Source organism: Podarcis gaigeae (genome assembly GCF_964106915.1).
Source record: "Podarcis gaigeae genome assembly, chromosome: 11".
NCBI classification, from domain to species: Eukaryota; Metazoa; Chordata; class Lepidosauria; order Squamata; family Lacertidae; genus Podarcis; species Podarcis gaigeae.
In genome coordinates, this window is record NC_139687.1 from 48,718,395 (window position 1) to 48,745,183 (window position 26,789).

A 26,789-nucleotide genomic window follows, 5' to 3' on the forward strand; every position below is an offset into this window, starting at 1 on the left:
TGCAGCCTTTTAAACAATTTCTTGTGTGGTCACCTTCTTGGACTACTGCTCTGAAGCTGGCCACATGATTTCAAAATCTGTTTTGCTGGGTATGCTGCCTGAAAAATCAGCAGAAATCTGGGCGTGTGACAAGACTTAACTGGCTCTGACGCCATCGCCTGACCAATTCCACGTGAATCAAGTCACTCTGGGGCATCATTTCCCGCTGAACAACGTGGAATTTGTAGCTTCCTGTGACCCCAGTTCCATTCAGGAAGTAGAGGAAGCTCAAGGCCCAGTGTTACTCAACAGGAAATAATGCTTCTGAGCATGCCCAGGAACAGCAGGCCTGGTTAAGGATCAAGACTACGTACTTTCTCTAGTGAGCCCTCCTCTGTTTTCTTTGGTTTTTGATTGAGAAGGGGTTGCTGTGGCTAGCAGAGAGGGACAGCTAGGAGTGGGGACAAATCCCACTATTAATCGCCATGTGGACACCTCAATCAATGCCCAGGCTAAAAGGAAAATGGAAAACTGGGATTCTTAAGCAACAATGTAAAACGTCTCAGAGCATCAGCAAGCAGATTCTCTTAGTTTTTCCTCTTACTTGAGTCAACAGTATTTGGTCTACCTCTGTTCTACCCTCACTGCTTTGAGCTGCTGTGTTTTATTTGATGATGTGAGCCTTTCTTATTCACACGCTATGTCCATAATGGAGCCCATTGCAGGGAAATGTGGCAACCAACTATTTTGCAACAAGGCCACAATCCTGGGGGCATTAGATAGGGAATGACTCCATAGTTCAGACCATGGTGTGGTCAAGCGTGTATGTGGAGAAGTCCAGTAGCCCGACTGAAATTCAGTATCTGAAGAAGTGTGCATGCACACGAAAGCTTATACCAAGAACAAACTTAGTTGGTCTCTAAGGTGCTATTGGACAATTTTTTAAATTTTATATATATATTTGAAATTCATATGATCATTTTGATTGATTACTAAGAAAGTCCAACATATTTCCAAGGAGACATAATCAGCTGATGAGAGGCACTGCTGCTCTTGGGGAGGGGGAATAAAATTAATGTGGTTACCCACTGCCTTGCAGGATATTTTTCGGGAGAAGAAAAAGCTAAGGGGTAAACCCTACATAAATCTGGAGTAGGGTCTCTAAGATGGTTGGATGGTGTTTTATACGCCTCCTTCCAGCTCTACTTTCCTGAGTCTGGCTGAGAACGGGGTGGGGTGGGGTCTTGTCTGGGCAGCCCAAGAGCTCCATACAGACTGCCCAGGCTTGCACCCCAGGGAGGCCACTTTGCTGCTGCGAACATGGGAGGCAGAAGTTATGAGTTCCTGGTCTCTGCAGCTACAGCAGGAGCTGTGATTCTTCAGCAGTTTGATTTTACCCCCAGAGGCCCACTTCATTGTCTCTTGAGACAGACAAATGCCAACAAAAAGTTTGGGGATGGTCTCAGACTAATAATGGATCCCAGTTTTTCCACACAGGATAAATAGAAAACAGGTTTCACACAGTCTCATACGTGTTACTCACGATCTAAGACTCATGATCTGAACCTCAAACGTGCACTGAAACATTTGGTTTGGATTAACTTTTAATATGGCATCTGCACAGTCTTCACATTTCCAGTCTGTTTGGGGGCAACAGCCTGATTCTGCACAGAGACTTTACAGGTGGACGGAGAGATCAAAAATGAGTTGATCAAAGCACTCATTTATATCCCACTTACTGTGTTTGCTTAGCCAGACTGTCATACTTAAGGCTCTTTCTGAGAAAGGCTTCTACTGCAAAAATGACACAAAGCAGTGCAGCTTGTCGTGGAATCCACCATCTTTCTCTTGTCTGCTGTTTCTTCTCCTGTCTTCTGTTTAAGTGAACAATTCTGGCTGTTTACATCAATTGTTACTCTGCTGTTGCAAACGAAACGCATGCACATCACATCCGAATCCATTGTTCCAACATTGCATAGGAATTATTGAAGACGTACCTGTTTAGACAAACGTTCTTCTGATCTCCTTATCTGAAACTCCTGCTTCTAATTGCTGTTTTAACCGGTTTAATGTTTAACGGGCTTCTTTTGTTGCACACTTTAATTGTGGGTGCTTACTTTAATGTATTGATAGAATTATTTCACTGTGTGTTTGAATTATATGTGATAATTCATTGTTATTTTGGGGTCATTAGTTTTATGCTCCTAAAGTGCTTAAAAGCCACTTTGGCCATTGGGCAGCACATAATGAAATAAATAAAGCAAATCGTGGATCAAGACAGAGAGCTGCCTGTGGTTGTCCTTAGCAAGGATGACATCTGTACCCACTAGTGCTGTAGTTCTTCCACATTTCAGTTGATAATGCCTTTGGAGGTCTCTTTGAGAGAGCTGAGCAGCATGTACTCTCTCCTGCCCCCTTGCTGGCTGTTCCATGCTAGCGCAGGATCATCTTTTGCCAGGAAGATCAGAGCATTGGGAATGAAGTACTTTAATTACGACCTGAATGTTTAGAAACATGAACTACTCCTGCTATGCCATATAGCACCATACTTGCTAGTGTAAAAAGGTAAAGGTAAAGGGACCCCTGACCATTAGGTCCAGTTGTGGCCGACTCTGGGGTTGCGGCACTCATCTCGCTTTATTGGCAGAGGGAGCTGGCATACAGCTTCCGGGTCATGTGGCCAGCATGACTAAGCCGCTTCTGGCGAACCAGAGCAGCGCATGGAAACGCCGTTTACCTTCCCGCCAGAGTGGTTATTTATCTACTTGCGCTTTGACGTGCTTTTGAACTACTAGCAGTGGCGTAGCGTGGGGGGTGCAGGGGGTGCCAGCCGCGCTGGGCGCAACATCTGGGGGTTAGGGTTAGGGGGCGCAAATCCACGGGTTAGGGTTGCAAATTACTTGCCTTGCCCCGGGTGCTGACAACCCACGCTACGCTGCTGACTACTAGGTTGGCAGGAGCAGGGACTGAGCAACGGGAGCTCACCCCGTCGTGAGGATTCGTACCGCCAACCTTCTGATCAGCAAGCCCTAGGCTCTCTGGTTTAACCCACAGCGCCACCCGCGCCCCTCTACTTTCTAGTGTACTGTTGTGTAAAACACATGCAGAACCCTGCATCTTTTGTTCTATACTCTGCTTTAATGAGGGTACACACAAGAAGGTGATGGATGGTTGGTGAAAGAGCCTGTGTGAGATGCAGGGAAGGGAAGATTTCTCAGGGTGGGAGACTGGGAGAAGAAAGAGAAGCTCCCAGGTGAGAGCTGGGAAGATCTGCCTCCTTATGTGTGAGACAAAATGGGAGAACTGCATGGAAAAATTTAGAGAAGTATAAAGGGTGGCTCAGTTTTGACTGATGAAGGATGGCTGTGTTTTGGTTACTTAACTGAGGCATATCATCGTTATTATTACCATTAATCAAAAATGTTAATAGAAAATTAATAATCAAAGACCACAGGGTAGTTTGCAACATTATAATAATATAATAACAGTGAAATATAAAACAGTTGTCTTTAACATCCCGTAAAACAACAAGCTTTAACACCAACAATATAAGAATCCCTAACAAATACCAATGGTTGCAGCAAATAATCATGCCAACAGGCGCCATTATAGTGCCAGGGTCTGGGGGAATAGATGTCTTGAGCTGATATCTGAAACTCAGCAATGAAGGTAATTTCCAGGGGCGGGGAATTCTAAAAGTGGGGGCCCTGTTATCACTGGCAAGATGCAAGAAGGGCCCCTTAAATGTTGCAACTCAAATGATTCTGAAGTATGACTTTTCTGTTATTACAAAGATGAGAGATGGGAAAACCTGTGGACCCTCCAGATGTTGCTTGGCTTCTACTCTCACCAACTCCAGCCAGCATAGCCAATAGGGATGGTGAGAATTGAAATCCAGCAACATCTGGAGGGCCATAGCTTCCCCATCCCTGATCTAGATTAGAACATATAAAAGGAAATGTGTGCAATCGTGTGAAAAAAGAAGTAACAATTTCATATTGCTCTCCATTTTGGCCTTCCTTCTCATCAGCCTCTAGGGGGAGCCCTGCTTTCAGCAAATCCTTTCATTTCTTTTCATCTCAGGCGAGATTTGCAAATCACTTGCCAACAGGAGTTGGAGAAAGCTGCAGATTTTAGGACTAAAGCATTCAGGCCACATCCCCTGCCAGTTTCCCCCTTGATATTAAAATATGTGGATCACACATGACTTTAGAATCAAATCAAAACAAAGCAATGCCACATGCTAAACCATGTCTGTTCAAGAGGGGCACCCAGGCAGCGTCAAAGGACCAGACTGCATTGTTCTGCTTCTCAGTAGCTGATGTTCATTTTTACTATGTCATAGAATCATAAAATTGTAGGGTTGGAAGGGACCCCAACAGTGATCTAGTCCAGTCCCCTGCAGGAATATCGACTAGATCATATATAACATCAAACCTCTGCTTAAAAACCTCCAAGGACGGAGTGTCCACTGTTCCACTGTTGAGCAGTTCTTACTGTCAGAAAGTTCTTCCTGATGTTTAGCCAGAATCTCCTTTCTCTTAACTTGAATCCATTGGTTTGGGTCCTATCCTCCAGAGCTTGCACCAGAGCTTGTGGCAGCCCTTTAGATATTTGAAGATGGCTATCATATCTCCTCTCAAACTCCTCTTTCCCAGGCTAAACTCCTTCAACCATTCTCATAAGGCTTGGTTTCCATATCGATAAATGCTGGATAAATGTTCTGGAATGGGCCCACTGAAGTCCAGAAAAAGTACCGGTAGTTCATGAATTATTATACTTTAGCACCTAATGAGAAATTTGTTTTAAAAAGAAAAGAGAAAATGAATTTTAAGCTATTTCAGTAAAACTTTTGTCTATGTGTGCCTTTTGTTTTTTCAGACTATGGATATGAGAAAAGGTGTTCATATGATCCCCTTAGAAAGAGACATTTAAATCACATTTGCAGCTCTTATGGTGGGTAATAGTAGAGAAAGCAGAAAAGGCATTTGTAATGCAAATGCACATCCTGGGAAAACAAACTTATGTGGATTCATGCAAGCCTCTGCTGTGAAAATGTTCCCTGCCTTCCGACATTTAATGACTGTGTGTTAAGCAGAGAGTATTTCCCTTTCATTTAAAAAAAAAAACTGGAAACAAATGAAGAACAAAAACAGCACATGGTATTTCCTCTTAAGTCATGATATTTATTGAACACAGGCAGCCTGATCCTAGGGTGAATCTGAACCACCACAAGACTGAATTTAGGACAGGTGCCAGTACCCTACAAGGTATTTTGTCAAGCCAAACCCATGATTGGCCACTTTACATCATTTGGTGGTAATTATAATAATAGGGGGATTCAACCTGAGTGCTGCTCTGCCAGGTAAATATCAGATAATTTTGTGGTACTGTAATTTTGTATTATATCCCATCACTCCTAAGGGCAAACTCAATTCCCCAGTACAGCCAGAAATGGCAGGGAGAAACAAGATGATATCAGCATATTTGGGGGGACTCTGCCATTTGCACAAGTTAAAATAATAGCAATAATTTAAACCCTGCCCCTGCTGTTCCTTTTTTTTTTTTTTTTGCTAGTCTCACTTGTTAATTCTATATGGAATTTCTGGATGTCTTCTGTTATGGCTAGCTTTCATAGTTGGTATTTGTCAAAAGAAAATGCTGAAAACAAATGTAAATTTGTATAAATACAAATGAAAATTGTCACTCAGCATCTCCCCATTTATCTCCCCATGTTAATCTTGCTGAAACTATTGCGTAAGGGACATTTCACTGAAAGTTCAGTTTCCATGACCAAATTGCTGTGTTGACAATGTGGGCAGAGTAGATTCACTTCTGGTGAAGCTGTTGTGCCATTCATTCACCATGTGTCCAGTTGTGATCCTGGCCACATTACACGTGCATAAAGTTCCAAAAACAGGCTCATAGAAAAGCAGTTGTGTGGCTATATTGCCTTATGATGGACTCTACTTGGACCCACCAAAACTCACATTCTCAGGATGCCAATTTGTTGGTGTGTCTTTTTCTGAGTAAGGAATCCTCGTGCCATATTTATCATTCACTTTTCCAAATAAGGGCACATTCCATAAGGGGGCGTTATATTGCAAAGAGGACATTCAGATCTGTTTTTTTCTGTGTGCATGCTAGCTTCTACACATTCCTTGGTGTGTCTCCCCCCACCCCAGTCTTATATATTGCTGGACAGAGCTTGATGAAACATATCCACAGGTGTTTGTTTTTGTCCCTCCCCATTGTCAGTTTAGTTGCAGTTGCAGTACGTGCACTGGGATTGTTGATTATTTTATAATGGTTTAGAAAATATCTTTTTTATCACTCTAGTACAAGATGACAGTCTCTAAGGTAGTCCCTTCTATGTAGCGGATGGACATCTTGAGAAAACAGCTCATCCTATTCAGTTGTTGAGCATGCCTACAGCCTGTGCAGATTGTTAAAGAGAGGAATGATCCTATTGTTTGCGCTTTCAGAAACAAAATAGCTAGGGTTGTGCTCAAGCAAGTAGCAAATGGAAGTGGGGGTGCTGAAACCTTACCACACATGTGACAAACTGCCCATCAATAAAAATAAAAATGCCAACAAGTTTACACATCAGCAGTGCCTGTAGTAGATATATAAAAGGTTATTTTAATTTACTGGATTTTACTTTGTTTATTTTTGCATAAAGGGGAAATCCAGATTAAATAAATAAATAAAAAGCATGGGCTGGAATTTTGATAGCATCGCTGTTGTGCAGATGATGCCAAAAATAATAATGATGCATGCATGAGCAGCACTGATTGCACAATAAACTCACACCTGATAGTGTATTTAGAAAGTTAAGGTGTTGTTTTAATGGCAAATTCCTAGATCATTTTGAAATAATTTGTAGTAATAAATGTTGAAGTGTAATTCCTGTAAAGTTCTCTTGACCTTTGCCCTACTGCATCTTATTTTATATCTTATTTCCCCAAATATTTCTGATTGTCACTCTGCTGGTATTTCATTATGTTCTACATACAAGGAAATAATATGTTCAGTATTTGATTTGGAGCTGCAATTCTGGTTTTCAGCTGAATCTCGATTTTGATTGGAATTCAGGCCTAATAGCTATACATTATGCCCTCACAGCTTGTAATAAAACAAGAAAACAATTAAGCCTCAAGGAGAAATCTATAGCTATCAGTAACAATTAATTGCACATTTATTCCAAAGCCATTTAAAATGATTTAATTAATTCAACAAAATTGATGAACCTGATCTGGTGATATCAGCTTTTCAAAGTCTTGATAATCTTTTACACATCCAGCACCTCTCTGCCACTCGCTTGCCTCGGCACCCTGCTAATCCCACAGCCCCCTTTTTTGTTGTTGTTGTTGTTGTTTAGTCGTTTAGGCGTGTCCAACTCTTCGTGACCCCCTGGACCAGAGCACGCCAGGCACTCCTGTCTTCCACTGCCTCCCGCAGTTTGGTCAAACTCATGCTGGTAGCTTCGAGAACACTGTCTAACCATCTCGTCCTCTGTCGTCCCCTTCTCCTTGTGCCCTCCATCTTTCCCAACACCAGGGTCTTTTCCAGAGAGTCTTCTCTTCTCATGAGGTGGCCAAAGGATTGGAGTCTCAGCTTCAGGATCTGTCCTTCCAGTGAGCACTCAGGGCTGATTTCCTTAAGAATGGAGAGGTTTGATCTTCTTGCAGTCCATGGGACTCTCAAGAGTCTCCTCCAGCACCATAATTCAAAAACAGCCCCCTTTGGGAAACACTAATTCAGAGTGAGGTTAATGACTGAATTGCTTAGCTGATGATCCTTATGTGGAACTGGGCAGGAGTGTGACCATACTAATATTCAAAGACCTCCCAGAGGTATTTGATACAATAGAACCATCTAATCTTCCTAGACTGCCAATTTACTTTAATTTGGGGGGGTACTACTTTGCAGTAGCTAGCTACCAGAAAGTAGCACTAAGTGTCTGATACTCTCTCCCAGGGGCTCTGACCTGTGGAGTATCTCCCAGTGCCATCTTATCCCTGGTACTTTTTAACATCTACATGCAACTGCTGGGAAAGATCATTTGGAAGCCTGGAGTATGGTATCGTCAATATAGCAATCAATATGCAGGTCTTAAAAAGGCAACGATTCTTTTCAAATCCTTTCTTATCAGGATTCTCTGAGGATATGTGGGATTGAAGGTATGAGCTGGATGAGGACCAACAAACAAGCTTATCCAGACATGACAGAACTGGTTATGGTGGCAGAATGATGCATGTCTAAAAAGTGTGTCTTCAACGTGAAAAGTTTGGAAAGCTCTGCTATATACCGTCCCTAGTTTTGACTGTCATTGATGCCGTTACATTTGGCTTGGTTTGATATTTGTATAATCCACAATGTGACAATGTATTTGTATCCTGCTCTTCTATTGAAAGTCATTTTCTTTTGTGATGAATTTTAACTGTTTTTATTCTTTGAACATTTCTTAACATTTTACGTACGCCACTTAGAAATATGTAAATGCAAGTACAACGAACAGTTTCTAACGCAGTAACACTTCCCCAGTCCATCACTCAACCCAGGTCACTCAAGACAACCTAGGCAGTTCCCAGACCGGACCTAAAACCAGTCTGGAAATGGATCCAAATGTTTGGCTCAGCAAATCCTGGAGCTGCATCACATGTTCACCTTACTAAGGTTTACAAGGCTGGATATAGGGCAATAGTTATTAGTTCTGCCAGGGTCAAGGAGAGACACCTTTTAATAAGGGCCTCACCACAGCCTCCTTCAGGACTTCCTCTGAGACACAATTAGACATGTCTGATGTTGCTGCTTTAAGCAGCCATTATGGCATCCCTGTGGATGGCCTTACTTCAAAGTTGGTCCATGTTCTCAGTACTGATAATATTAACTCAGGCTTCCTCAAACTTGGCCCTCCAGATGTTTTTTTGGCCTACAACTCCCATGATCCCTAGCTAGCAGGACCTGTGGTCAGGGATGATGGGAATTGTAGTCTCAACACATCTGGAGGGCCGAGTTAGAGGAAGCCTATATTAAGGACTTTTTAAAATTGATGTGAATTCAAAGACCAAATAAGCATAGAATCTGGAACATTGTAAGCTCTGGGAGGGTGCAGAGTTTTCTGTTTCTGAAGATTTCTTAGAGGTGAGGCTGAATCGCTACAGCAGCAAGCTGTAGTAATTCCCTTTCCTGCCACCTGCCCTGTCCACAGAAAGTTTTTCCAGAGCTGATTATTTTCTGAAAGCCCTCTACCATCTAAAATAAGGGAATAAATGAAATAATTTTTGCAGGGATTCTGGGCCATTGCAACAAGATATCTGTAAAAGAACCTAGAATTTTTGACTACTAACAAAATATAAATAAATCAGTCTGTGTAATGCTGGCACAAGGAACTACAGAGATTTCCACTGCAACACGTAACTGACTTCAATATAACGGTAAATGGCTGTGTTGCACATTGTTCTCCCTTATCAGAAATTAGCAAATCACCATATGATTATTTTTATGAAGCATTCATTCTTAGTGAATGTTTTCAAAGTACAATCCTGTATCTTACTGAGTAAATCCCATTCAGTTCAATTGGGCTTACTCCCAGCTACAAGGGACTTGGATTGCTACAGCCTTAATTACGTACCAGTAGTCAAACAACCTACTCAGGAGTACTTCTGTTGATTTCAATGGACTCCCATCATTTTTCATTTTTGTGAAGTGCTTTGGACATTTTGTGCATATTGGAAAGGTGACATTGCAACAACTTAATTACAGTAATATCCTACTGAAGCCAGCAACACATTCCCCCATGTTTTCCATAAATTATAATAGAATACAGTTTGAGAATCGTTGCTTAGAAAACATCATTCTAAATGTACTCAAAACCAAATGTGTTTTTTTTTCCTTCATGGAAAATGCTGATTTAAAAATAAAACACAAGCTCTTTCTGCTGGGAAAGGAAACACTTGGAGACTCACTTTCATGCTGTTTTTAATTAGAAACTTGCCGAAAATAAACGCTGAAAATGTCATTCATACACAATAAATACCGAAAATGTCACTCAGCAGCCATGTTTCTTTATAGCAGGAAACTGTTTGCTCTGTAAATTGTGGAGCTGCTCAGACTTCTCTTGTACATGAACCTTCTCCATGGACTAGATTTGCTACACAGATGCATATTGGAAAGAAGCACTGTGTGTGCTTTCTGTAGGGACTGAATTATCTTGCTGGATTTTCCCTGTCATAGCCAAAAAGCAGAATATATCTTATCCTTCCGGCTCCTCTTATAAAATTTGGAATCATTCAATTAGTCCACCACATGTGGGATTTGCAACAAAATGTAATGCGGTTTACTTGATACTTAGCCTGAACATTGGAAATAGAGGGGATTCTTGCTACAGCCATTGCCTTCCTTAACGCAGCAACCTCATTTACAGTGAAGTGTAGCTTGCAACTGAGGCTGCTTTCAATTAAATCACTTAGTTTGTGCTTGACGCCTTGATCTTTATTGCAGGTGGCAAATCAGCACTGCCATCAAAAAGTCAGGATCGTGACTCCTCATTGCATGTGAGCAGGCGGAGGAAACCATATATCGCAAGACGTGATAAATCTACAAAGTGATAAATGTTTAAAATACATATTGATCTTTATTTTTGTGTTGTACTGTATATGATTCCATGTACACTTCCCTGAAATCTAATAGGATGAAGGGACATTTGAACTTCTAATAGGAAGTATAAATATTCTAATGAAATAAAATTAATTGTTATCATGTGCGGAAATGTTTCCAAAGTATACCTTACTTACATGTCCATCTCACTGAAATGAAGAAAGTAAGAGCCCTGCTGGATCAGGCCAAAGTCTCATGTACTGTAGTCAGAAATCCTTTTCTCAGTGGTCTAGCCACTGGGTGGGACATGGAAAGTGTAATGCTGCTGGTCAACAAAAGAGGTTTAAAGACTCTCTCAAGGCAAATCTTTAAAAAATGTAGCATAAACACCGACAATTGGGAAACACTGGCCTGTGAGTGCTCCAATTCAAGAACAGCCTGTACCAAGTGTCATGGACTTTGAAGATGCTCAAACTCAGCATGAAAGTGAGAAATGTGCTAAGAAGAAGGCACGTTTGGCAAACCCTCACCGTGATCAATTCCTGCCCAGAAACCTATGTCCCCACTGTGGAAGGACGTGTGGATCCAGAATCGGCCTCCACGGTCACTTGCTGTTAAAACCGTGTCCATAGAAGGCAATCTTACTCCGCTACGAGTGATTACCAAAGAAACAGGTGACAAATTAACACAGGACCTCCTTGTATGCAAATAACAGAAATGTGAAAGTCTTTACATCCAAAAACATTCATGCACCGATTAAAGAAGAGTAAGTTTCTAGTCCTCATGGGGGAGCTGGAGGGTGGCGGGAAGCAGAGACTCTTTAAATGTATATAGCTAGGAACTGCGACTATAGCTCCGGAGTCCTGGTCCTTCTTCCCAAGGTAAGGTACTCTACCTACTCCTTGGGGACACCCTAGCCAGCATTGTGTGCTGGCCGTTTGTTCCCCTGAAGAGGCACACGCATCCCCTGACTGCACGCCTACTGTTTTTGCTCGGCTCGTAAACAAGCTAGCAACCAGTCCCGCTGATCCGCGAAGCAGGCGATAGTTCAAAGTGGGAGGACCGATGAGAGAGAGAGACTAACTTCATTGCAATCCGAACATCTGCATACAATGCAGCTTTTAAGCCTAGGGAAGTCCGCCCCCTCTTTGCTGCCCTGCACCTAATTGCATCCATGCCGCTGTGCAAAGCAGCGCCCTTTGAAACTTTGCAACGGACCTCTCCAATCCCATGCATTTCAAGTGAAGTCGTACTAGCGTCGGGGAAGCCGCTTGCACTTCCATGCACAGGTTTGCAGCGCCCTCGATCTGCGAACCCTCGGGGCACGCAGGCATGCAGCACCCCAAACCCACCCCCCTACCCCCCTCTCTCCTGGAAAAAGGAGGGGAAATCGCGGCTCACTTTCCTCGCCGTTTGCCCACCGGGTCGTCCTCGTTTTTGCAGCCCAGAACAAAGTGGCGGAAGCCCGAGAGGGCGTCCGGAGGCGCGCGCTGCGGCCAAGGGGGGCGGGGCAGAGCAGGGGGCGGGGCCACCGGCAGGCAAGGGGCGTCAATGGCGGTCTCCTCCCACGCACCCCCCCTCCACCTCCAGCTCAAACCCGGCCTCGCCGCGCCATGTGTGTGGCGACCAGGCGCGCGGGCTGCTGCCACCCTATTTAAACAGAGGCTATGAGACCAGGAGGAGCAACGGAGGTCCACCGAGATCACTCAGGAGGCAGAGAGACGGGGGACGGGGGAGGAGGGGGAGGAAGAAGAAGAAAGGGGAGAAGGAAGAAGAAGGAGATGCTCTTGGCGCCCCCGCCACCATCGCAGCATCAGGGATAAGTCGCGGGAGAGTTGTAGTTGAGTTGCAAAACATCCCCTCTTTTTTAAAAAAGAAAAAGCAACACATTCCCTGCTAGGCATCAAGACGAGAGGGGGAGAGAGAGCGAGAGAGAAAAGACGAGGCGCTCCTTGTTGCTGGATCCATACAAACTTTGCAAGGGTTTCTTTTCCTGGCGCGCGCTCTTCTCGCATCTTTGGGTACGTAGTTCCCGTGCATTCAGGAGTGCTTTCCCACCCCTCTCCGAGTTCTTTTTTTCCTTTTGCGTCGCAACCATGCCGTCCTTTTTCTTCCTCGGCTGCTTTTCTTGCAGCCTGATGGCTTGGCTGCTCCTCGCCGGCGGCAGCAGCAGCAGCAGCAGCCGCCCGGGCGTGCAGGAGGCGGAGGAGGAGGCGGAGGAGAAAGCGCTGCGGGTGCTGGTGCTTCTCCCCAAGGACAACGCGTACCTGTTTTCCCTGGCGCGGGTCAAGCCGGCCGTCGAGTACGCGGTGCGGCGCCTGGAGGCGAACGGGTCGCTCCTGCCGGCGGGCTACAAGTTCCGGCTCTTCTACAACGACTCGGATTGCGGCAACGGGGCGTTGTTCAGCCTGGTGGACATGGTGGCCTTGAGCGGCCAGTGGCCGGACCTGCTGCTGGGCCCCGTGTGCGAGTACGCGGCCGCGCCCGTGGCGCGCCTGGCCTCGCACTGGAACCTGCCCATGATCTCGGCCGGCGCCTTGGCCGCCGGCTTCGGCACCAAGACGGGCGAGTACTCGCACCTGACCCGGGTGTCGCCGGGCTACGCCAAGATGGGCGAGATGTTCCTGGCGCTCTTCCGCCACCACAACTGGAACCGGGTGCTGCTGGTCTACCACGAAGACAAGGAGCAGCGCAGCTGCTTCTTCGCCGCCGAGGGCGTCCATGTGGTCTTCCGCGACGCCGGCTTCCACCTGGACGACTTCGCCTTCGACGAGAGCGCCAAGTACGCCGAGGACGTGGTGCGCGCCATCCAGGGCGGCGAGAAAGGTGAGGATGCGCGCGGGAGCGACCTCCGGGGGGAGCTGCCCTTACCCGGAGCCCAACGAGGCTCCTCCGGCTGGGGGTGGGCGAGCGCAACGCCTGGACGAGAGGGCGCAAGGAGCAGCGCGCAACTCCGGAGGGGCGCCCTAGGGCCCTCGGGAAGGATCCCGCCACGCTCCTCTTTACGCACTGCTTGGTGCAGCCGCCTAGGGCAAAGCGGAGAATTGGCCCGAGGCAGCCGCTCTCCCGGAGAATCTGCGCCCCGCGATGCGCGCTAGCATGGTGGGATGCATTCAAATAACGCCCTTGCGTTATTCGGCATCTCTGTCTGGCAGCACCTCTTCACTATTTCCAGCTTAGAGCTATATTCGCTTTAAAAAAAAATGGGGCAGGGGAGCGCATCCAGACGATCGCCGTTTCAGAGTGGGATTGAGTCACAGACAGACACATTTAGGTTTCCCGATTATTGTTGCTTGGGAGGGCCTGCGTAACAAACCCGCTTTCCCCAGAGAGCCGGCTTTTTGCGATATGGAAAGTGAAGGGGAAAGGCACTGGAAACTGGCTAGCACTTGTTTTGAGACAGTTATCACACCTCTCTGCAAACAAAATCGGAATGAATGCTCAGTAATCATCTTATTGTCCCGGGTTCAGTTTGACCTATCCTCATAATGGCCCTCTGATGTAGACTACTATTATTCCCATTTTACAGAAGGGAAACAGAGGCCAACAGGAAGCAACCTGCGTAGACCAGGGATGTAACTTGAATTGAGGTCTACCACATTCCAGTCAAATACACCCAGTTCCTGGGAGGATTCAGCTACTCTTTCCATTACACTCTCTGCTACAGCTTTATTGCTCCTTTTCCCAGGGTTGCCATCAATGGGGAACCTCTCCTTTGCATATATTAAAGTTAACAACAGCATTCAAATCCATTAAAACTTGTCAATTGACTTGTATTGAGCTTGGGACCACACAAAAATATACATTTGGGGCCTGTGTGCTCAACTGCTGCAGAACTATATGTTAAAATGGCAAAGAGTTTGTGGAAATTATGGCAGAGGTGATAACTAAGCAGTTGTTCACTAGCTTTTTCTATATTGAAGGGCAGCATGATTGCTAGGACAGCATTGGTACACGTGCGAACGCTCAACCTCTGAAAACATACACAGTATAAAACAACTAAAGGCTAGTTTTAAATAACTGTTTTAAAAACTATTCAGAAATGATGAAGACACAAAAAGAATGTATTATCATCGATGATGCCACAAACACTATCCAGTAGGTGTTCATAACATTCTGGAAAGCACAGTATGCCTAGCACCTCTTATTGCAATAGATGCACTGGGAAAATGGGATTTCCTAAGCAGGCACATTGGCAGATGATCAATAGGGGATATTGCAGGCTGTTATTGGTGGATCAGGAATGGATAGGAATAAACAATGGACATCAAGGATTTATTTAAACAAGGCATCTTCTGAATGGAGTGACACATAACCCAACTCCTCACTCTTTCCTCCACATAAGTACAGTGGTACCTTGTGTTAAGTACTTAATTCGTTCTGGAGGTCCGTTCTTAACCAGAAACTGTTCTTAACCTGAAGCAACACTTTAGCTAATGGGGCCTCCTGCTGCTGCCGTGCCGCCGGAGTACGATTTCTGTTCTCATCCTGAAGCAAAGTTCTTAACCTGAGATAATATTTCTGGGTTAGTGGAGTCTGTAACCTGAAGCATATGTAACCCAAGGTACCACTGTATTCTTAGATCTGGTCTTATTTATGTAATAAATGTATACCCCCTCCTTTCAGGGCAAAGGCCAACAACAACAACAAACCCTTACAAGTTAAAAAAGGGTTGTACCCAACTAGGTCAGATTAGACCTACTGAAATCAATAGACTAAAATTAGTCCAGAGGACCTACTCTTCAGTTTGCCGTAGTTGGCTGAAACTCAAATATTTTGCTGCTTTTCATATGCTGTTAGGGGATTTGCTACACACTTTCTCTTGTGTCCATACATAATGGAAAGTGGTATGAAATAAGAATGCCTTTCCACCCACTCTGTGAATGACTGAGTCAGATATGAACAGTGGAAATCATGGGTGCAGCTGGATTGTAGAGTCTGAATGTGCTACAGACTTTCCTGAATTATTTTGTACAGATATATGCATACATAGATCTGGTACAGTGCCTTAGCTTTTGAGTTTGAGGTAATGAGGACGTTCAGTTCTCACCTCTGCCCAGTTTATGTAGGTATATAAGGCTCTTGAAAGATTGAGTCTCCTTCAGAGTATGGTTTTCTACTAGGTCATTTTCTCCTGTCCCATTTGTGGAAACAGTTGAGCAGGAATTGCTTGGAATGGATCATTTAGAAAGGATTGTATTTTTGTTGATGTTGAGCACTTCATATGATCCTAGCACAGTGTAAGTTTGATTGAATGTGGGCTGTATTCAAACAGAGAAAACAGGAACCCCTGGATGCAGCCTGACCCAATGCTCATTTGAGTAGCCTTATTGTGATTTGTATTAGCAAAGCTTATTAAGGCTTTCTAAAACATGTATGCAAGTGTGCTTGTAGTTCCAGCTCATAGCACCTGGACTGTGTGTGACAGGGATGGTGTGATTGCATGGTGTGATTGCTAAGAATTGTGACCCAAGCAGTTGTTGTGAGAAGCACATGACTGTAGAAGCAGTCATTGTCTTGGGAATGTAAGGTCAGGAGAGAAGGGAATAAACTTGAGGCTATATGTTTCAGCATGCCTTTTATGAAAAAATAAAATAGGAAAGCGAATCCTGTCAGAAGAAATGCCCCAGATAATATAGCAAGAACGAGTTAATGCCAGAGTTCTGTTTCCTGATTTCCTGTGCAACTTTCTCAAAAGTAATGTTCCTGTCTATGCCAGCCTCTCTCATTTCCATTTTCTCTTTCTTTGTTTAGATTTGCCAGTGAAGGAACTGGGCCAGGATTTCCCCTTGCATTTCCTTCAAAAGCTGACTCATCCAACATTTCATTACCTGCCTATGTAGAATCTATATGGGCAGGTTATACAATTTTGGAGAATACATTGTATTAAAGATATAACATTTTCTGTGTTTATCTTTATTGTTTTTCTGTCAGTTACAAATAGTTCTTGTTTGGAACTTTCGGGCCAACTACTCTCAATAGCAGCAGAGTCTAATCTTCTGTGGTGTTTCCTGTTTTTATTCAGTGTAGGAAGTTGTTCTCTGGTAGGTCATACCCTGTTGGCTTTTGGACTTCTTGAGTTCAGCAGGGGTAGCAGGAAGCACAGGAGTCAGATTTACAATGAATGGGGATTGAGATATACTCCACTGAAACTTCAGATTGATCCCTCTGGGTTGTTCATTGCATTTGCTTGTCATCTGTTACACAAGAGACACCATAAAGCCTGACTTCCGAACTGCCTTGGGATATGTATTAAAAATGCCCTGGCTCATAGTTATTCCTGATCATGTCCACATCTCTCTTCTCATTTATAAATGTGTGTTTCTTCTGAAGCAACAGTTGAACATTTACATATTGTAACTTTACGCTGTTGTACAGAAGAAAGAAGTTTGCTGCATTGTCACTCTAGGAAAATCAGCTTGCAGGTGCAGGATGCAGATACATTGAGATAAAACAGCCTCTTGTAACATTTGGGGAGTGGGGTAGGCTATGGAATAGAGATGTCAAGGGCTGTTGAAATGTTTCTCTGCATCACTAGCACACCACAAAAAATCCCAAGTGTCTGAATGAAAGCTTTCCACTTGTGCGGATAGACTAAGCAGGGGCTATGTCTGCATTAGAATCTTGTTCAAATGGCTTCTTGATTACGTAATTATAAACCTTCACACATACTTTATTGGGGCAGACTGACACTTGCATTGGATTATAAAGCTGGTATTGGCTTGCTTCATATGGCAGTGACTAGGGTTACTTCTTTCTAAGTCTACTTATATTAGACAAACTGTCTTCTTTCTTTTGGTATTTTAAAAGTGCACTGTGTCCTGTAAATTGCTAGCTCAAGGTGGAACTAAACATTTGAGAGTAAACATGGGATTTTCAGCTGTGTGTTTGATGTCCAAACATGAGAGAGGGGCGTATACAGTAGAGAAGTGGGAGATGTGGAGCAGTGGGGGTGTTTAACTTTTCCCTGCTCCTTCCAGCTTTATTCTTATCATCTCTACCCCAAGCAGGACATCCAAGACATGCTTTCCTAGGAAGTGGGGGAAAGCAGACACAACAGGAAGTTGCAGAGTGAGGTCAGGGCAGGGTTAAGCACCTCTTCCAATTCCCACTCGTAGCTCCTGCAAATATCAACCCACCTCTGCCTTGTATATCAAGAGCAAAAAGGAATTCCCAGCACATTTCTAGTTTCACCATCAGACAAGAGCCATGTTTGCACATTGTAGTTCAATCCCTGGATCAGACATAACTCTCAGCTAGGGATTATGGGTTGTTTCCTGCATGTGGGAGCAGAGATTAGTCTTAACAGCCCAGAAAGGAATATTTACAGTAAACCATTAACTATAGCTTACCGTTACATGCAAACTGAGCCATCGTATTTTGTGGAAAGTGAATAAATTCAACTTTTTATTCAAGCCAAGGACCCCTCCTATTTGATTTAAGCATCCCCTGTTGTTGTTGTACTATATAATAATAGTTCCTTAGCAATCAGCCTCTTTTTCAAGGTCTTTCATTTTAAGAATGCAAAAACCCCATGAGCGTACCCAAAAGGAAATGTTGGATGGACAGCAACAAATCTGATGCTTAACCTTTCATTCTTTTATAGTGACTCTGCCTATGTTAGGAGTGTGAGAGCTGTTCTCTTTTGGCCATGCTGAATATAGAGTCTCTTCCCCCTCAACCTTGGAGAGATCCCGTTGAGTATTGCATAAATAACAAAGGCATTTTGTGGAAGGAACCATCAGGGGAGCACATGGATTCCTGACTCTCACATTTGTTCAGCAATACGCTCATCACTTTAGAAAATCAAGCAACTGGGAGACAAACAGCTTGGAAAACATTTTGTTCTTGTTCTTGCCGTTGAAAACTTAGATACAATAAATGGATTTAATAATCATTTCTTAGTGTAATCTTTAGTGATATACATTTTGGGTGGAAAATGGTGGATAAAAGTAATTACAAAATCCAGGGCTTGAGCTGTAAGTATTGGAGGATACATTGTGTCAAATCTGGGTCTTCCCCTGCCACTTATGAGGACTGAAATGCGGGTTGGTTTTTAGACTGAACAAATGAAGGGAACAAAACCTTCCATGTGACTGCTGCTTACCAGGGTTGGGGGAACCTTTTTCACCCTGATGGCATTACATGGCCTCTTGGGCAGCCTTCCAGGGGCCATATGTTAATGGTGGGTAAATACGTCTCTTTTCTTTGTACAGTAGGCTGTTCTATACCCCTATCATGGCATCTCCCAGCCCCAAGTGCTCACCTCTCCCCCAGTTCATTTCTGATATTGGAGAAAAGCCAGAGAAACAGACTGAAGGAACACACATGGGGAAACGATTCGTGCCCCACCAGGACCACCACATGCCCCTTTGCTTTAAAAATAGGACCTTTACTCCCACTATGCACTGTATATATGTTTTGGGGCAGACCTCAGTTTACAGAAATAATCTGCTGTCATGTGTAGACTGAGCCTCAGTTAACTACACATTAACTATTTCATTTATATGTCATTAAGAAATAGATAAGCACTATCTTTTATTATGCAATGTTGTCTTGAATATAGGACTAAGTAAGCTTTGCAAGTCATATTTATACATTATTGGCTATACTTTTACGCTGTCTGTCCAGCTGTTTTCTGTAGACTACCCACAGCATGTTAAAACCAACAAACAACCACAAGTAAAACTCCCAACGGGGTGAAGCAACAGGTAAATCCCATGTTAAAGATCAGCAACTGGCAGATATTGGGCCCAGTGCTGCTCCCTGAAAAGGCCCCTAGTTACCAACCCAAAGGCAAAATAGGGGCATGAGTCTGGACCTGTGACTGTGGTAACAGGACATGCCAGTCACAAGACACTGGAGGATGGTGACTGGGGCCTTGGTCCTCTTTCCTCACTGGGTGTCCTCGTTATCGGGGTCTTTTATAAATGACCAAAAATGAATAGTCCTATACACTCTCTACCTATAGTGTGATGACTTTAATCAGCTGAGAACATGTAATTGCAGTGATGGTGGATAGCTGATATAATTAGCTCTTCTGTGGTTTGTTGCACATGTTTTATCAATACTTGAATTCTTCAGTGCTTTTAGTCAATCTTGCTAATTGATACTTGAGGAATAACTTTGATTCTGCTTACTTAATGGCAGATTAAATATATATAGGTTAGAACTGAGTGGGTATTTTTGAAGGAAATCCAGCACAACTTGTTTGTAGCTAGAAAGAAGTCCATGCATGCGCTGGATTTTGCTTGTATAAGTTGTATGTGTGCGTCTGAAGCTGGCAGCCTGTTAGGAGATTAAACTACAGGCCTGCACCAAGCAGGAGATTGGACTAGATGACCTACAAAGCCATTCCTGACTGTTGTGATCCTATGAGACTGTGCGGTCAATGCATCTTTCCAAGTTGAGATACTGCATCTATTGACTCGGCAGTTATTAGCAAACACAGTACACCTGTGGGGTTTCACTTTGTCCTGTGAGGCTTCAGACTGCCCCTCAATCTGAGCAGTTTGCCTTCTGCACCAGAGCCTGTGCTGGAATCCAGCTCCCATCAGCCCTATAAAGCATCAAGCCAATGGTCAGATATGATGGGAGTTGTAGTCCAACATTATCTGGAGTGCCATAGATTCCCTATCATTACTTACAGCTAGCAGAAGGCCTGTAAATTCCTTCTGGTCCATGAGCACATCATTTGCTTCCTCTTTGCCTCCATGCCTTGCCTTGTCTGCCTCTTTGTTGATGAGCAGCTTTCTGCTTGCCCAACTCAGCTGTGGCCATTGCTGCAGACTGACTGTCCTGATTAGCGATTCTGCCAATGCAGAGACTCGCTTAATCAAAGTATAAATTATGAAGCCAATTTTCATTAATTAATTTGACAGGTATTTTCCACGTGTAGCCATTTTAGGTTTTAGGTTCAGCACAGATAAGATTTCAGTTGTGATCTTTGTTTTAAGGTTTAAAGTGTCTGGCGAAAGCAGGCAGGTTTTCTCACACAATCTAAAATACTTTTCTTACCATATCACACATTTTTGAAGATGTTCCAGTTCTCTTGATTTAGATCTGGTGAAGTTTTAGCAACTTAATTTCTGTAACTCAATCATTCTACAGAATGACGGGATTTGTTATCACTGATCTTAGTTATTCAGATTAAAGCAGCCTTCCCCAGCCTGGTGCCTGTCAGACTACAAGTGCCATCAGCCCCTGCCAAGTGCTATGTTTTCCAAAACATCTGGAAGGAACCAAGTTGGAAAGTGCTGGATTAAAGGAGAAGGTTGTAGCATTACAATCTAGGAATGCCTAGTTCACAATGCCCAAGAAAGAGTACACAACTACCTTTTAGTCATTGAAATTAATGAGCATCTAAGTTATGTCCATTAATTTCAGAGGGTCTACTCTGAGTAAATAGTAGCTGAATACCACCCTAAATCTTAAGAATTACAGCACCCCTCCTTTCCTGCACATTATTAAACATCATGGGTATGATCCAGCCAAAGTGAAGTATTTTTAAATGCTTTCCAGGAAATATCCTAACATATACTTATAATGGTATTTTAAAATGCTTAACTTTAATTGGATTGCCCCCTAACTATGTATTGTTAAATGTTCCAACTATTTAAGTCTTTCCTCCAATAAATAAAAAATATGCCATTGCATGAAATATTTAAAATGTGGATGGTGAAATTGATGTTTAAAAACTCTACAAACATTATGTCAATGAAAAGGCTGACAATAATAGGCCATTGCGGGTGGTATTTTCAAATAAGCCTAGCAGAATTAGGAGCTGGGCTTCTGCAGAGTGGCAGTGAAATTGGTTGCTATATTTTCCTTTGAAACCCCTAGCCTTGTTGCTGGACGTTATATCCAAGATTTTGAAAAGCAGCTGGAGGACATTTTATGTCCTTATCTCCAGCTGTACATAAATTTGACAATCTGTTTCCAGTAGTTTGAGGAATAGTTTCTTATCTTGTGTTTTCCATTTCTTTTCACCAGTTGTGATCATGTGTGCCAGCAGTGACGCAATAAGGAACATCATGTTGGCTGCACATCGGCAAGGAATGACCAATGGAGACTATGCTTTCTTCAGTATTGAACTTTTCAACAGTTCATCATATGGTAATGTGGTTTCTTTCCTCTGGTGGGTTCAAGGCTTTTATAAACAAAGCAACATTTTAAAGATCACTTTAGTCTTTAAGTTTGTAAGTCTTAAAATATGCCACATAGCATTGTCTCTTCTAACACTTATTAGTATCCACTTGGATTATGAAATTAGAAAGGGGGGGCAAGGTTTTAAAAGTTCAGTGTATAAAGAGAAATTGGTGACGCAAAAAAGAGCTAAGACTGGGAGGAGATATGATAGCCATCTTCAAATATCTCAAGGGCTGTGATGTGGAAGATGAAGCAAGGTTGTTTTCTCCTACTCCAGAGGTTAGGACCCAAACCAATGAATTCAAGTTACAAGAAAGGAGATTCCCACTAATCACAGGAGGAATTTTCTGACAGTTGAACTTTTTGTTCAACAGTGGAATGGACTCTCTTGAAAGGCAATGGGCTCTTTCATTGGGGGTTTTTAAGCAGAGGTTGGATGGTCATCTGTCATGGATGCTTTAGTTGAGATTCCTGCATTGCAAGGGTTGGATTAGATGGTCTTTGGGTACCTTCCAACTCTACAATTCTATGATTCTATGAAATGTATGAAAAACTGATACCCTTTATTTATTTTTTAATTTGTTTTCCCCTCTGCCCTCAAGGAGTTCAGAGCTGGATTTGTGTCCTGTGAAATAGCTTAATTGAGAGACAGTAACTTGTCTGGAGCCACCAGTATGTTTCATATGCCAAGCCAGTGTCACTTTGAACATGTGTCCCCATCGGACAACCACATTATCACATAGGAAGTTTGATCCATACATGTTGCTGCAGCCTCTGGCTGCTCAGGCAAGATAATGAGCATGGGGTTGATCTTCATGACCTCAAAGATTACTTCCCATTCTACGAGTCTGTGATTTCAAAGGCATGGCTTGTTCTGGAGCTGTTTAACCATAGTTTTCCATTTCAAATAAGGAAACTATGGTTAGCTGAATGTGTCCTGGTTTGTTTGCTGATTTACACTGAGGGGCTCATTCATTTCTCAACTGATTAATCAAAGGTACACTCATCCAAAACATCCTCATAAAATCCTACTAGACTGGAGGTAGAGGAATGATGTGGATTATTGGCTCAGTTCATCACCAAGCAGCAAAGCCTCAAGGTGGCTTATATTATAAGAGCAACAAGAAATGTTTTTTTTTAAAGACACAATCATCCAAATTGCTAAATATAACCACCACAATAAGCAGACACACTCCCCACCCACCTCACCCCTCTAGACATATTTTTCTTTTCTCTTTTCTGCTCTTAAATTCTTTTCTATTCTTTTTTCTTATTCATTAGTGTAAATTTCCAGTTGTAAAAATTAGGTTTCCAGGGAGATTATAGCAGTTGTGTTGTGGCACTCTGTTGTCTGTATTGCCAGTGCACAATGTTATTGCTGAAAAAATGAAATTAAAAACAAGCATATCTCTTGGGACCCCTCAAAAAGGGAAATGTTTCTTTGTTTCCCTTTCTTAGGTCCCAAGAGCTATGCTTGTTTTCATTTCATTTTTGTCCTGAACTTCCTGTAAAGAATGTCAGACTTTTGCCACACATCTCACCCTCGAAAACAGCATGCTTCCTTTTTCTGTAGTACAGTGTGTGGCCTTTTGTTTTAAAAAACTGCATTAATGAATCATGCAGGGTACAATCCATCCACATTTCATTTCAATGGGAAATATTTGATAATGTGTTTGATGCTCTCATAGGTAATAAGTGTGATTTAAAAGTGTTTAAGTTTGGTGGATTGTGCGCCTTTGTTAGCAGGGCAACATCCTTTAAATCTCTGGCTACCCCCAGCAACACATGGGGAATACAGCAGGAGGAAAGGGGGAAAACGAGCTCTTTATGGTAACTGGCTTGGAATTGTAAATATTTTTATTTCTCCCTTAGGTAATGGCTCATGGAAGAGAGGAGACAAATACGACCTTGAAGCAAAGCAGGCGTACTCATCCCTCCAGACAGTCACACTACTGAGGACAGTGAAACCTGAATTTGAGAAGTTTGCCATGGAGGTGAAAAGTTCTGTACAGAAACAAGGAATCCATGATGATGATTACGTAAGTGCCCGATTATGAGGCTAGAGCTTTTGGCATCATAAAAACACCCTCCTAATTAAATCAGAGGTGACAAAGTGGCCTTTTCTGAATTGGACCAAATTGTCGGAGTGTTCAGCTACTTTTTCAGAACACTTTTCCTGGTAGCCTTAAAAAAAGCAACCCCACTTGCAAGTGAAAATTGCTCTTTCTGTTTGTTCACAGTCATCTGGAACAGAGTTCCTTTCATCTTCATCTGTCTTGCTCATCATGAGGCTTTAAAGGGATGATGTGGTGAAGAAACTGGTTCTGTAATCCTTACTGTTTTTCTGTGTCAGGACTTCCTTAGTTTTCCATTTCGCTCCAGGTTTCCCTGAGTTATCTCAAAAGCCATTCCAGCAGAGAACCAAATTATCCTCTAGTTCCTTCTCCTGTCCTCACCTTATCAAATAATTTATTGCAGTCTAATCAACAAACCGCATTCTTTCTCACTTGTGTTGATGGAAGATACTGGGGAACATAAACCATGCCATGAATCCTTTCCTCCACTTGAGACCTTTTCTCACTCCTTTCTCTGTAGTTGTAGCTGGTTTCTATTGCAAAGTACCTGAATGAACTTTATCTGCTCTCTTGACTTGAACAGGCTCTCAGACCAAATTTGAGAAGGCTTGTTTTGCCATTGTAACTTTTTTCTTCCTGATGATCTCTGCATCTCTTTCTCTCACTCTCTTTATATTAGTTAAGGTGCATTTTAGATCCATTTATGTCTGCTCATGCAAAGGTACACTGGGAAAATGTGGAACCTATCAAAAGTGAAGGGGGAGCAACAAGGTTTCTCAGATGCAGCTTGTGAGATTTGCATTTTACTTCCTTAATTGTGTTACAGAAACATCTTCCAGTTTATCAAAATATCCTGAAAAGAGCTCTTTTGCACTCACAACTATTCTGAACCCAGAAATATCAGCATTGGAGTATCTAATACTGCAGTCATGGTCTTAGATCCAGACAGAGACACAGTTAGTGCTGCATCAGGGGAGGACATAACAGAGGAGGTTTATACTGTAAACCGCCCTGTGATCCTCGGATAAAGGGTGGTATATAAATTTAATTAACTAAATAATAATAACAAACCCAAGGAAGACCCTATATCTGGAACATTTCAAGAAGCAGCCACTGAGGCAGTTCTTCTGGTGGAGACTTCCTGAGATGAAGAGAAGGCACAGCAGTCTGTCCCTAATCCCCAGAGACTTTGCTTCTTTTATCCTCTGGCTCCCAATCACGGTTTCCTGCCTGTATCACTTGATACCAAAGACTCCACCCCAGAACTTATCTCAGCTCTTTGCATTCTGCTGCACGCACGCACACCCACACCGGTATGCCAGTCCCTGAGGCAGCAGAAAACAGTCAACTTCAGTCAAAGGCAGGTTGCAAAAACAAAGCATCTCTTTGAGTACTTATTTCCTCCAGGGATGTGGAGCCTATGGCACAGACCGTCATGCCTGGTTATATTTGCCCTCATGAGAGTTCAGGTCAGTACTGGGGTAATATACAGGACTGCCCGTCCTTGGCACTGATCATTTGTCTTCGCTTGGCTCCAGCTCCCACAATCGCTGTCCCGGGTTCTGACACCAAACATTTCTCTTTTATTCATTTATTTTATTCCATATATGAGTCATTTAATTTAAAAAAAAAATCTCTAGGCAATTATGCTTGCCTGCTTGGCTCTGCGGCCCACCTGTGGCTATTGCTGTAAGTACTTTCCTGGCTATCCTGCCTGCTGCTATGGCGTAGCTCCTCTGCAGCTTCAGTTATGAACAGCGCTTGAGCAAAAAATGTTGTTCTCCATCCATGGGTGAGGCCTATCTTTACAGGAGATGAATAATGATTAGGTTCCTAGAGTGTAAGTAACAGCTGTTTGTAGATTAAGAGGAAGATAATTCCAGGTTAAAGATTAAAAATGGTCAGTCCAAAACAATTAGCAGTAACATCCGTTGTCGCTGTTTTCTGCTTTTAAATTATAACTTTGTTGCAATTTTCCTTAACATTAAAAGTAAAATGAAATGAAATGTATACTGTTCGGGTGGCATCCAATTGGTGCCCCTCTGCTAGCGGAATGCATTCAGAGTGGAAAAAGGAGGGAAGGAATTTTCTGCTTTGCCCCTGCAGTCCCTTAAAATCTGCCCCCTAAGACCCCCAGGGTGGATTATATTGGGGGGGAGGAAATAGCACAAAATTGCCCCCCTCTCTGTCCACTTCCAGATGCCTTCTGTCAGCACAGGGCACCAGTTAGATTCTACCCTTTTCTGTAGGGGAGAAATTACTTCCTGAAAACCCCCAAAGTGTTTTATCTTGTGAAGATTTTAGGCATGGAACATAATGAAACATAACAATGGGGACACATGTAAAGTTTTTTTAATAAACCCTTTAAGAAATGCCAAGTTCCTTAATAAATATTCCATTGTATGTCAGTGACTGAAGTGTTCTTAGATGTTCCAGAGACACTTTCGGCAAGTGATTTCAAATATTCCGTGTTAAATCCAGGCAGTTGCCCATTGGTATTAGTGCAAGACTTTTCCACTACAGCAATTTCCATTCTCTACACTGGCTTTATATTGCAGCTGCTGAATGCAGCGTTTGACAGGCAGGGTGTCAGAGGATTTTGTTTTTGTTGTTTTTTAAAAAACACCCCACCAGAGTTTTGCCTGTTCAGAGGCACTGAACTGTAATCTTGGCTGTTTCACCTTCTTTTTCCCCATGAGAACACCCTCTATGGAGCTCTGTTAGGAATAAAAGTTCTGTGTCAGATGTGGCACAGCCTTCATTGAAAGTCTACCAACTCCTTGTAGTTGTAGATAGTGGAAGCAATCATTTGGAACTAAAATCCATTTTGTATGTCCCTCCACAAAAGGTTAATGGGACACAGTACATCTAGTAATTTCTAATGCCCCCCCCCCCCAATGCAAATCATTTTTAGCAGCAGACCTTTAAATCTGTTTTATACAGATTTGGGTTTAAAGCTCCACTGTAATTAAACTTCTTAGGCCT

The 26,789-nt window shown here is 43.0% G+C and overlaps 2 protein-coding genes across 4 annotated transcripts in view; one reads left to right on the forward strand and one right to left on the reverse strand.

Moving 5' to 3' along the window:
* Positions 1 to 26,789, reverse strand: part of TARS1 (threonyl-tRNA synthetase 1) — a 203,012-nt gene that overhangs the window by 31,703 nt on the left and 144,520 nt on the right. The window lies entirely within an intron of this gene.
* The window catches only part of NPR3 (natriuretic peptide receptor 3), a 50,738-nt gene continuing 36,107 nt past the window's right edge, over positions 12,159 to 26,789 (forward strand). Inside the window, exons 1-3 of one of the 2 annotated variants that reach the window (XM_083702829.1) lie at positions 12,159 to 13,407; positions 21,574 to 21,696; positions 23,602 to 23,768. In XM_083702829.1, coding sequence (XP_083558955.1) covers positions 12,678 to 13,407; positions 21,574 to 21,696; positions 23,602 to 23,768 — 1,020 coding nt within the window. In that variant the 5' untranslated portion in view covers positions 12,159 to 12,677. The remainder of the gene's footprint in view (positions 13,408 to 21,573; positions 21,697 to 23,601; positions 23,769 to 26,789) is intronic. The other variant, XM_083702828.1, reaches the window with a different exon arrangement.